This window comes from Lepidochelys kempii, chromosome 11 (assembly GCF_965140265.1).
Source record: "Lepidochelys kempii isolate rLepKem1 chromosome 11, rLepKem1.hap2, whole genome shotgun sequence".
NCBI lineage: Eukaryota > Metazoa > Chordata > Testudines > Cheloniidae > Lepidochelys > Lepidochelys kempii.
Genome location: NC_133266.1, coordinates 47,600,217 through 47,613,289, shown reverse-complemented (window position 1 = coordinate 47,613,289; position 13,073 = coordinate 47,600,217). Strand labels below are relative to the sequence as shown.

The 13,073-nt window shown below is 43.3% G+C and overlaps 1 protein-coding gene across 2 annotated transcripts in view; it reads left to right on the top strand.

Annotated features, from left to right (window-relative positions):
* FRZB (frizzled related protein) overlaps positions 1 to 4,178 on the top strand; it is a 34,704-nt gene extending 30,526 nt beyond the window's left edge. For both annotated transcript variants that reach the window (XM_073306091.1, XM_073306092.1), the window contains one exon: positions 2,777 to 4,178. In XM_073306091.1, the coding sequence (XP_073162192.1) occupies positions 2,777 to 2,887 (111 nt within the window). In that variant the 3' untranslated portion in view covers positions 2,888 to 4,178. The remainder of the gene's footprint in view (positions 1 to 2,776) is intronic.
* The last annotated feature ends 8,895 nt before the right edge of the window (positions 4,179 to 13,073 follow it).

The window sequence follows — 13,073 nt, the reverse complement described above, 5'->3', positions numbered from 1 at the left end:
CAGGATTGATTCTTTGAGGACCTGCTCCATGATTTTTCCAGGGACTAAGGTGAGGCTGACTGGCCTGTAGTTCCCAGGATCCTCCTCCTTCCCTTTTTTAAAGATTGGCTCTACATTAGCCTTTTTCCAGTCATCCGGGACTTTCCCCATTCGCCACGAGTTTTCAAAGATAATGGCCAATGGCTCTGCAATCACAGCCGCCAATTCCTTCAGCACTCTCGGATGCAACTCGTCCGGCCCCATGGACTTGTGCACGTCCAGCTTTTCTAAATAGTCCCTAACCACCTCTTTCTCCACAGAGGGCTGGCCATCTATTCCCATATAAATATATGAGGCCCAATTCTACACCCATGAAAGTTAACGTGTCAGATTCTGATTCCATTACACAAGGGTAAATCTGGAGTAACATAACTGAAATCAGTGGAGTTAATCCAGATTTATACAAGTTTAGCAGCGATTAAAACCTGAATCATTTATTTCAATCAGCAGGAGCTGGATTAAGCTCTACAGCCAAATTCTGCATTTAGGTGCATACATGCAGCTTTTATTCAGTTTAGTGGGAACCGTCTACACACAGTCAAGGGCAGAACGTGGTTTCACAAGCCTTATTATCTCATTTACAAACTTGTGTGTCTCAAATTTTAAATGTTTAAATACAGTTCTCATCTAAGTTGTGCAGACTTGGTCTCGCTCTGAGACTTAGCTCTTCATCTAAAGGAAACATTTGACATATGTGAGGGAGGAATACAAGTACAGGAGTTCCTATCTGAAAGAAAATAGAGAAGTAGGGAGGAAGTGGAGCAAACACAAAAAGGATATAGGTTCCACCCTAATATCTTGTAATTCCTGGAATGATTGATTGGGTAAGCTAGACAGCCACACAGCCTTTGGCACCTAAGCTTTATTTTACGTATCTGACACCTTCAAATGGTTTTAGTGACCTTGGCAGCATTACAAAGAACATCATTTTACATGGAAAGCATTTATTTTAAAAACAATTTCTCCAACGTGTTGATTTGACATAAATAAGGTTCCCCACATCTTTTTGCATGTGTTGTCCGTCTCTTTCCCCTCATTTTCTTCAAGTTTTAGTGATCACTGCAGAGAAAATCCTTTTTTTTTTTTATACAAATTGAAATTCTTCTATGTCTAGCTGTTATCCATATTCTTTTATTAGACTGGGTGACCTCTCTTATCTGGTAGAACCTCCTCAATGCCAGTGCCATGGAACATGTGATAATTCATGTTGTTCTCTGGTACCACTTTAGTTCTGGTTTCCTGCTACTAGTGTAACTTCAGTTACCGGCAACTGTTACAGCCCTGGTATTTCACTACCATTTATTACACCATCTATTACACACAGTTCCTTCATCCCAGCTGTGCTCTATGAATCACTTGACTGTTTTTCTATCCTGGTTTTCTAAAAAGGACCACAGGTGGCTTTACTTACATTTAAAATAAATAAATGAATTAAATTAAATAAAGCGTAAGCCACGTTTCTGCTTGTCATTGTAGCATGGTGTCTGATCATTCATTTTCATGATGTTAATATGATCTCTTAGGCAGCCAATAGTTCTTGCTTAAAAGGGCACTGTCAAGTTGTTAAAAACAAAACAACCAAAAACATACTAGTTCAATAAACCCTTAAGAACTGAAAAAGATCCTTACTTATGTTTCTAGTAACACCTGAGGACAATAACCACGCAAATAAATTACGTGCATAATTTTGTTCTTGGCAGGGCTTTGAGTTTGATGAAGCTGGTTGCATAAGCAAAGTTAAAGATAGGCTATTAAAATCTAATGTGCTTTTCACAGTAGTGTTTGATTACTACTTGTATTTCTTTCAGCTTTGACATGGACACAGTTTTAGTATTGTCTATAGTCACTTTCTGATTCTCAGCACTGCAGTGGTTGGGTTGCAAGCATGCGGAGGGGAACGTTTAGTTCTAACCTTGCGGAGAGGGCGCAACCAAGCCTGTTTTCATTGAAAGAAAAATGCATTAACATTTTAAATAATTCATTTTGGTAAAATAACTTTTTTCAAAGTCTGTGTTTTGACCATCATCTACCCTGGCATTCATAACTTAGGTCTGTGTGTGTAATGTCACTCATCCCCCGACTGTGTAAATAACATGCTATGCATTTGAAGGCATGATCCCGTGAGGTGCTGAGTGCCCTCAACTTCCAACTATTTCACTGAGAGTTGAGAGGGCTCAACACCTCTTAGGATTGGATCCTCATCCTCCAGGCTTAGTCGTGTAGGTTGACTACTGCCTCCACACAGAACCCTGCTGAAGCAAACAGGGTTTGTGCAAATCTTGCAGAATCATGGCCTTAGTAAGTAGCTAGTGTTTGAGCCTCATACGGGCACATCCCTACCAAAAAACAGTTAAAGAAATAAAGGTTTAAGAAATATGGTCACTAGACCATGAGAACAAGGACCTGCTTTACCCTGTGATTTGTTACTGTAATATTTAGTTACACATTTAGATAGCCACATTCCTGTCACTATGCTCTGCACTCTGGGGCAGAACTCTTACTTCTGCTCATAATCTGTAAGTCACACATTCACGATTATTTTATAAAGTCTCTGGCATTTTCTCTTCTGGTGGGAGTAACAGCATCTTTTAGAAATATTGCTTTGCAGCATTTGAGTGTAATTTGCGAACTAGTTTTGTAAAAATATCTGCGTTTGAGGTATTTTGAAACACATGCAGTTGTAGCTTTGTTAATTTTTTTCTTCCATTTATTAGTTTTGTTTGCTTACATTGTACAGCGCTGGGATCAGAAACTCCGTCACCCTGGAAAGGGCAGAAATGAGCCTGGACAAAGTGATTCTGCTCAAAAGCCTGGCAAGAACAGTAACCCCCGACAAACACGCAACTAAATGTGAAAAGCTATGTACAAATCAATGGACTCTATATTAAGACTTGCATTGTTGAAGCAGCAAGGGAGAAATTGCACTATTGCACGTTATATTATATTGTTTACTAAAAAAATCATGTTGTAGCTAATTAGTTATTTTCCCTCATTCTGCCTTTTAAGGGGGGGTATAAACCCTAAAAAATTATATTTTATCTCAGTAATAACTGCAGAAAACTGTCCTTATGAGATAAAAATAGGAGGACATTTACTGAAGTTAAGAGATATTGGTGGTTTTATCAGTGGGGCCATGTTGCTTAGAGAAAGATTTCAACATAGGAATGGGATCTGGCCAGACCAGGACCTTTTAAAAAAAAAAAAAAAAAGTAGGGGTGGAACTTTAACCCAGCTTCTCTGCTCCTGTTCCTTTTTCTCACATGCTTGATCATGGCTGCAGCAACTGGGTTTTTTTAATGTAGAAGTTTTAGTCTGAAATATAATGGCCATATCTATACATAAGTTAAGAATTATATGGCACTTCTGGAAAGACACTGACTGAAGAGCAAAATAAATTGTTCGCAGTGTTAGCGTCAGCAACGTGATAAGGGAAAATTTTGACTGATTGAAAACCAGTTTAAATATTTAGCTCTGCAATTATCTAACAAAAAATACCTAATCAGCATGAAGGAAGAGACTCATGTTAAAAGTTGTGTTCTAATCAGCACAACCCTTCAATTTGCTTACTCTTAAATAAGCCACTGTATAAGTTTAAGTCTAATTTACATCTATCACAACAAAAAACACATGGGATTTAAATGCTTTAATCCTTGTGGGAAACATTGTATAGTTCTGTTAACTCACAACATAATTTACAGTATACTTGCTCTCGTAATGGCAGTTCCTTCCCACCCTCCCCCACATCACGTAGGAGTAGACTGACTTACCAGGCCTGCTTCTCAGTATAGGTCTGCACTTTATCATTTTGATTTTGTGGTGTTATTCTTATTTCTGTGCCTACATAAACAGCAGTGTTTAATGCTCAGTAAAATATGTTTAATAAAAGAATGATAGTTGTCAGAGACCTTATCCTGACTTTTGCACCAAATGAATGTTTAAAATCCGTGATTTGTTATTGTCCACAGTGTATGCCAGCGCAAAAAACAAACACCCACCCTGCATTTTCTTCCTTCAATAGAATTTTTCAGTCAGTGCCAACAATTTGAAATTATCATTTTTTTTTAAAAGTATAATGATGTAAGTAGAATACCAAGCTTCTGAGCTCTGGTGACAGAAAATAAAACACTTATGATGCAAACTGTTACTGCATTTTTAGTTGGAAGTACTGAATTTCTTTTCCCAGGACACCCATATACAGTATCTCGTGGTTGCTGTTCATCCACAGGAAACGACACCAGAGTTTACATAGTTAAACATTACTGAATTTAAATGCAAATAAAGCAGTGAAGATAGAAAATATTTCGAAAGTGTTCATAATAATTTAATGTTTTCATTAATAACCAAAGGTCAAGCTCAGAGCGCCATTGTGCTAGATACCGTGCAAACATAGGTTTTGTATCTTTTAAATAAAATGCAACAGTGCAGATGGGGACTGGATGTCACAGGAGATTAGCAATGGGATGCAAATAGAGCTGGGCAGGAAACAGTTGTGTCATCCCTTGAATATTTGGCTAAAATTAGGACAAAGTGGAAATCTCAAAATATCTAGGAGATGGGGCGGGGGGAGCTTCCCTTTGGGTCTATATGTTGATTTCAATCTTTATCTTCCTTTTTTAGGTTAATTAGCATATATTTCAAAGTGAAAAATCCATTTGAATTGGAAAACTAGAATTTTCCATTTTGAAATTGTCAAAATGAAATGTTTACATAACTTCAAAGTTCCCCCCCAATTTATTTATTTTTTTGATGAGTTGAGATTAGTTAAGACTGAAGCGGAACAGTTTTGGTTTTAACCAGTTAGCATTTTTCAATGGCAACATTGTCAAAAATGTCCTGACTACAATTCTAGATATAGAGCCTTATGTCAAGATATCTGTCAAGATAGCAGATTTCAGTACTAGTAGAGTTGGTTTAAAAATGCCTCCCCTTCCTCCAGAGTTTGTGTTTGGGTGGAAATTTGAATACCAAAACATTTCTACTGAAAATCAGAATATTTCAATTTTTCACTAGCCACGCTAGTGCCTCTTGGGAGTTGTAGTTTAGTTGATGCTCCCTTCCTCCTTTATAGCTTGGTCTCTCTTGCTGGTGCAATATAGGAGAATTAAATCCAGCCCATAGAAGAATAGGGGGACATGAGACAACCGACTACAGCTCTCATGAGGCACTGTGGCAGTATTTCCAAATCAAAATATTTTGGTTTTCAGGAAAAATGTAAATATTCCTTGGAAAGCAGACACTTTTAATGAAAAAATTGTTTAGTCAAAGTTTAGAAGGAAAATGTTCAACCAGCCCTACTATTATGCAATGGCTGTTCAGTGGACTTCATGGAATGAGCATAGAGGTGTGGGGTGACTTCTCACATATGGCATGGAAATCCCTGCACTCTGCCTCTGTATCCTCAGAACTCCATTGCCACAATAAAAGTGGCATTTTGATTTGCTTGGTCTCTTCCCTTTACATACCCCTTCTTGCCCTCCCCATTCCTTCATTCTGAAGGAGGCCAAAGCCACCTCTTTCAAGAGTAATCATGGGGTTGTAGGACTGGAAGGGACCTTGATAGGTCATCTAGTTTAGTCCCATGCACTGAGGCAGGACTAAGTATTATCTAGACTCTCATGAGTGCCTCCTGTCAGCTTGATGAGATGCTGCAATCTTTTCTTGTGGCACCCCCTACAGGTTGTCAACCTCATTAGGCAGGTCTTCAGTGGCTCAGCTCTTTGGCCAAGTCACTCAGTTCTGTGGTTCTCAACCATGTGTAGCCTAGGGGTATGCAGAGTTCTTCCGGGGGTACATCAACACATCTAGATATTTGCCTAGTTTTACAACAGGCTACATAAAAAGCACTAGCAAAGTCAGTACAAACTGAAATTTCATAGACAAGGACTTGTTTATACTGCTCACACTGAAATGTAAGTACAATATTTATATTCCAATTGATATTCTATAATTATATGGTAAAAATGAAAGTAAGCAAGTGATGGGTAATACTGTGTTGTGACATTTTTGTATTTTTAGGTTGGATTTTGTCAGTTTAAGTTAGGTGAAACTTGGGGGTACACAAGACAAATCAAATTCTTGAAAGGGGTATAGTAGCTAGAGAGGTTGAGAACCACTGACTCAGTCAATATGGATGAACCCCTTCCAGGATATTCAAATCCAAAACCAAACATGAGTAAGAGTCTTCCAATCCCTGGCTCAAGCTGGACTCATCCCCTCATTCCTGAGGGTACCTTCTCTCTTCAGCCCCGCTTTGGCTCCTTTAAATAAAGCCCTCTGCTCCAGCTTCTAAAGGAAACTTACCCTATCTCAGGGCATAGAAAACAGTCTTACCAGAACAGGCAGTCTGCACTCACCAGGGCCTTCAGCCCTGTCTCTGGGCCCCTGTCATGGGGTCACTCATCAAACTGGCATCTCCTGCTGGGCGTTTTGGGAATTGGCTCCACCCTAGCAGGTGAGCTCTTGGGGGGTGGCTGCTCTCCCGTCCTCGCCTCTGCCTGCAGGCCTATTACGACTCTTTCCTCTTGGCATCTGCTTTGTAGCACAGCCCTCCGGCTGTGTCACCATCCGGTTCCCCCCTTCCGGTGGACTCCTCCAACAAGAGTCCGGCCACTCCTCGCAGTGGCTTGGCAGTCCCCAGCTGGGCCGCTCCTTCAGTGGCTAGTGGGGGGGCCCCAGGCTGGCCCGCCCACTACTCCGGGCCCCTGCAAACGGCAGCTGCCTGCTAGCTCACTATTGTTATTCCCTAAGCAACTTCCCCACAGCCTCAGTTCCTTCTGCTCCTGCCTCTGGCTCCAGCTCCTTTGCTCTCTTCCCAGGACCTCAAGCCTGTATGTCCTGGCAGCCCTCTAGGAAGCCAGTCTTCTCTCTAGCACTTCCTGTAGCAGACTAACTCACGCTGGTCTGCAGTTTCCTTTTATATGGGCCAGCTGGACCCAAATTGGCTGGTCCAGCCGCTGCCCTAATTGGCTGTTTCCCCTGCAGCCACTCCTTTAGCTGCCTGCAGTTCAGCCTCCCTAGGCTGGTTTTAACACTCTCAGGGCCAGTGTGGGCCCGTCACAGCCCCTTTAAATGTAACCCATTTTCTTGGGGTTTTAAAACTAGCCATATCCCCTTTTCAGGGCTTAGGCCACTCCAGCAGTGGCTGGTGGGGGGACCCAAGCCCGCCCACCCACTATTCTGGGTCCCAACCCAGAGACCCTGTACACAGCAGCCACGTGCTACTTTCTTTACTTGACAGGTTTCAGAGTAACAGCCATGTTAGTCTGTATTTGCAAAAAGAAAAGGAGTACTTGTGGCACCTTAGAGACTAACCAATTTATTTGAGCATGAGCTAGTGAGCTGTAGCTCACGAAAGCTCATGCTCAAATAAATTGGTTAGTCTCTAAGGTGCCACAAGTACTCCTTTTCTTTTTTCTTTACTTGGTTGCTGCTGCATTCCCTGGGCCTCTTCACATCTGTCCATTACTGGCTTAGGGCTAGAGGGCTCAGGTCCTTTTGCTTCCAGGATTAGCAAACAGAGCCCATCACACTCCCTTTGGCCAATACAGTGAACTCCTCAGCCCCTACAATGCCTTTTTTCTGAGCCTGCTGAGCTCTGATTGGCTGCTTCTGTGCAGCTTCGGCTTGCCAACTGTCTAATCACACAAGCCCAAACACCCCTGCCCTGTCTCTTCCCTGAGGCCCCAACCCTGCCCTGCCCTTTCTCCGAGGCTCCGCCCCGCTCACTCCCTCCCCACCCCCTGGTCGCTTGCTCTCCCTCACCCACTTTCACCAACCAGGGGGTTGGGGTGTAGGAGGGGGTGGGGCTCTGGGGTGGGGCTGGGACAAGGGGGTTGGGGTGCAGGGTGCAAGCTCTGGGAGGGAGTTTGAGTGCAGGAGGGGGCTCAGGGCTGGGGAATGGATTGGGGTACAGGAGGGGTGGGTTCTGGGAGGGGACTCAGGGCTGTGGCAGGGGATTGGGGAATGGGAGGGGTACAAGGTGCAGGCTCTGAGAGGGAGTTTGGGTGAAGGAGGGGGCGAGGGTCGTGGGCTTCAGCCGGGTGGCCCTTACTTTGGGCGGCTCCCGGTCGATGGCGCAGCAGGCCTGCCCTGGCCTTGCACTGCTCCCAGAAGGCACCACCCCCATAACTCCCATTGGCCGCAGTTCCCGGCCAGTGGAAGCTGTGGAGTCAGTGCTTGGGGCGGGGACAGCACACGAAGACTGCCTCCCCATGGGCTGCAGGGATGTGCTGGCCACTTCTGGAAGCAACGCGGAGCAAGGACAGTCAGGGAACCTGCCTTAGACCCACTGTGCCACCAGATTTTTAGTGGACTAAAATCTCCCAGTTTGGCTTCAGTAGCTTCCAGGAGGTAGAGCCCGATTCTGGGAGACTCCTGGCGAAACCGGGAGGGTTGGCAACCCTAACAGCCTCTTGAGGCAGGCCTGGCTTCTTCCTGGGGAGAGGTATGATAGAACCATGGGGCCTCAAAGGGCCTGGTATACCCCGTCACACCATCCCTGACAGGTGTTTGTCTAAACTGTTCTTAAAAAACCTCCAGTGATGGAGATTCCATAACTCCCCCTCCCCCCCTATGATTTGTTCCAGTGCTTAAGTTCATAACTGTAAGGGTAGTTTTTCCTAATGTCTAACCTAAATCCCCTTTGCTGCAATTTAAACCCATGAAGTCTTGTCCTGTCCTCAGTGGATGAGGAGAACAGTATATCACTCCTCTTTTATAAGAGCCTTTTATGTACTTAAAGACTATTATGTCCCCACTCAGTTGTCTCTTCTTCAGACTAAACAAACCTAATTTTTTCCATTTTTCCTTGTAGGTCATATTTTCTAGACCTTTAATTATTTTTGTGTTGCTCTCCTCTGGATTTTCTCCAATTTATCCCCATCTTTCCTAAAGCATGGTGCTCAAAACTGGACACAGTATTCCAGTTGAGGCCCTCTCATGCTGAGTAGTCAGCCAAATTTGTTGTCAGTCAAATTATAATTGTTTGAAAATCTTCTCCCGCTATTCCAGCTGTGGTATGGTAGCTATGGTAGCTCTGTGGTAGAGGATAGAGACCCAGATTCAGCTTTTAAGTAATTTTAAATAGAGTAAAAATGTCTATGAAGAGGGGAAGAGCGAAGCAAAGGGGGTAGCTACTAAGAGTTCCATTTTGGGCAGGACTAGATCCAGGTTTTACCACCCAGCTTGTTGTATTCAATCCCTGCTTCTGGCCTGGGCCCCAGCATTTTGTTTGTAAAGGCTTGAAACATCAGCCTTCATTCCGCTACTGGTAGGCATTGTGATGAGCAGGTGGGAGACCATGTTGAGGCTGGGATTGCCTCTAATCGCCTCAGCTGTTCCTTCGAAGTTACTAAAGAGAGCAAGAAGGATCTCTCTCTTCCCCTGGACAGAGCAGGCCTGCTCTTTTTCTCTGGAGCATGCTAGAAGGGGGAAGTAGGCTCCACGGTCCACCTCTCCATCAAAAAGGACATCCAGGTAAGAGGGAGCCTTTTAGGGGTGTGTGGCTATGTGAGAGAAACGATTGTGATCGGGGTCTCAGTAATGATAACTTGAAGATGCTCCCTATTAATTGAGCTGTAATATCTTGGGCTGATGAGCACCTTGGCCGGTGAGTTTATTTAACCCAGGACATGGTTAAGAGTTCCGAAACAGACAGTGTGCACGAGTTTTCTAATTGAATGGAAGTTCTGGTTAGCTAGCAAATCTGAACTAATTAATAGTGCTAACATGGTTTATTTACCTCCAGGACCCAAGTTCTATGTTGTACCTGTACCAATTGAGAATATATAATCAACAGCTGAAAGAGAGCAGGGCCTGCGGTGAAATGTGTGGGTGATATAACATGAAAACCTGAACTTGGGTCTTGCCAGATAGGAAAGTAGCAGTTGATGTTCAGATCTTCTGTTGCAAAGTTTATTAATCTGTGACATTTAAGTCTGCACGTGTGTTCCCTATGGGCCATTCACATCTCTGTGCACAGCCTGAGGAAACAGGCTGTGTGTAGGTGTACTCTCTGGAGACTGCAAGGAGAAGGAATTGTCTCTCTGAGGCTATGGTGCAGCAGTGCAGCCGCTCTGAGGCCCTCACTGTAGCCTCAGAATGGAATTAAATCCCCTTGTGTGCTGTGATTCCCTCCGCTAAGGGGGACTGGCCATCTACATGCTGGGAAGAAGGGATGTGTGATGCAGTCTTTCCTCTTCTCCCTAGACCCTTCCGTAGGGGGTGCAGAAGGAACCCATGCTCAGAAAATGAGCACAGCCTGTGTCAGCTGCCAGCATCCTGCATCCCCTGCAGTGGAATCACTGAGGGTCAGGCATGGCTGTTAGGCCCCTCCTTGGGGTCACGGAGTGGAAATGGGATTTTTCCATAATGATTGGGGGTTTTATTTTAAACTGCTCATTTAAAAATATTACAGCTTTCTGATTACCTTTCAAACTTGAATTTGTTTGGAGGAAATATCTAGATCATCGTACACAAGCACAAACAAGTACAGATGGGCTGAATACGCTGACAAAAATGCATGTGACAGCCAACTTGGACCATATGTTAATTGTGGAGACTGGGGGTATTTCACTGTGTGACACACGTAATTCGGTGCATGGGATGTATCGGATGATTGATTAAAAACCAGGCCTTTCCCACATCTGGCTTTGGTTATTTCAGAAAGCAAATATGCAACTCGAATCTCTGTGGATAATTAGTAGGACATGTTGCTGACCATAAGGGAGCATTTCCTATTACAATTCCACAGATGAGAAGGCAGGAAGAGTAAACACTTTAGCATTGCCATTCACAAGCATGTCATGGTTTCTGGTTTTGACTCATGGTTTTAATAATTCTGTACAGCAAGCACAGCTGTTCAGTGCTGTATACATGAGCAATAAGGTGAAAATAATAGCAGAGCTTCAGTTTAGTCTACGTAATGCTACTCAGATTTAACCCTACTCCCGAGGAAGTCAATAGCAGCGGGGCCAAGTGCCATACATTGAAACACAAGATCCTTTCATAATGCCTGCCTTAACATTAATGGAAATAGCAAATCTCATTAAACTGTAACTGCTCTTTCTCAGAGACATTGGCAGTACAAATTGAAAGACCCAGGGCCTCAGGTTTTCAAACATGTCTCCATTTTGAGTAGGAGAAATATCACTAGGCTGCCAAAAATTAGCCCCACAATATGGGGAAGGTTCTATCACCATTTTAAAAGACAGAGTAAGATTCCAAAGGGAAAGAACATAAAGTTTACTTAGTGAGGTGACCAGGGGCCAGGCTTTTAAAGGATTCTAGTGAGTCAAGCCTGAGGAAATGTCAGCTGAGTAGAAGACTGATGGCAGGGAAGGAAGCCTCCCTACTTTGAGTTATAGCCAGGGCAGATCCAGTGTCTTCTCTGAGGAACCAAGCTGCTAAAGCTCCAACCTTTGGGGAGATGTCATTATGATTATTGACTTACATAACAGCTGTGGTGTGCATGGCACCTTCCAGACCTCTAAGATGCTAAGGCCCCTATCCTGAAGTTTAAATTAGGCAGATAAGGCATAGATGGTAGGAAAGAGGTAGAGAGAGAGAACAGTAAACACAGGGAAAGTAACACAGCTATGTTACTCATAAGCCACAGGAGAGATTTACCAGGCACTCCTGCTTCCCTTCACTCAGAAGATATAATGTAAAAAACATTGATACACAGTTGCCTCATAACCTTCAGTCATACAGCCGTCCTGATGGCCTAAGAAAATAGGGAGAGAGTTGGAACTTCGGGGATCTACTCCCAGTTCCCTTGAAAACTTGCTGTGTAACTTTGGGAAAGATGCTATGCCTGTCTGTGTCCTAGTTATCCACCTGTAAAATGGATATAACCATACTGATTTACCTCCTGAGGGAATTCCATGTCTCTGTAAAGCATTTTACAGTCCTTGGATGTAAGGAATTTATATTCAATGATCATCATTGAAAGGTCACAGTTATTTCTAATTCAAAGTATTAGGGAAAACGAATATTTCAAACACAACTTTGTGCTCACTGTTGGCAAATGTTGACTCTTTAAATGGCAACCACGGTATTGTTAAGTGCAAGACATTGCTATTATTCCTCTCCCTGTAGCTGTGTAATAAATCTATGTGAGAGACACAAAGTAGAAAAATGCAAACACACCTGAAGTACAGCTCCCCTTATTGATAATGAGCACCTGGTCCATACAATTATGCTAGATTCCAGGATGTTCTGAATGTTCACTTGGCCACAGCAATAATGGGGGAAACCAGGAGGTAGTAATGCAAAGAGAAAGTTCATTTTCTGACAATCTTACCCATGATGTCCCTAGCGCAATTTCTACTCTCACTGAAGCCAATGGCAAAAGCCCCTTTGACTTCTGACGGAATAGGATCAGGCCCTGATTCTCAATCTGCTCTTGGCTTGTCTGCCTTTCTCTGAACAAATCCTTTGTCCCGTTCAGGATTCCTGAAGAGAAATGCATTTGTCCTCCCCAGCTGAATTGTAACCTTGCTGGATTTCAGTCCCATTCCTCTGAGCATTGCATTGACTAGTTCATAATTCTTCCCACGCTTCCTAACTGCTGGAGAGCATTCAAGCTATATTCCAGCTATCGAGCCATCTGATATGATGCTTTCCAGATATGTAGTAAATCTCAATTTTCAGCTCACAGTGTAGAATTTAGTACAGATGACAATGTGGATGAACCACGGAAGAAGTGGTTGCTTTCTTCCATGGAAGCATCTATTCTACTATGAAACATGAGAGAGGGAAATTAGAGAGGTGTCCCTCCCCCCCCCCAAGAAGTCCTGACTTCTAATCCTGGTTCTTCCAGTGACTCCCTGTCTAGAGTTGGGTAACTTCCTTAAGCGTTCTGCCTCAGTTTCCCCATCTATAAAATTGTTAATACCTACCGTACTGGGGCGCTGTGTAGATTAATGTTTGTACAGACTTTGTAGTTAAAGCACTAAAGTTTCTACAGCACTTTGACCCTATAAAGGGAGATATACGAGCTAAATATTTTCATCTGCTCAGATTGGAATCTTCCT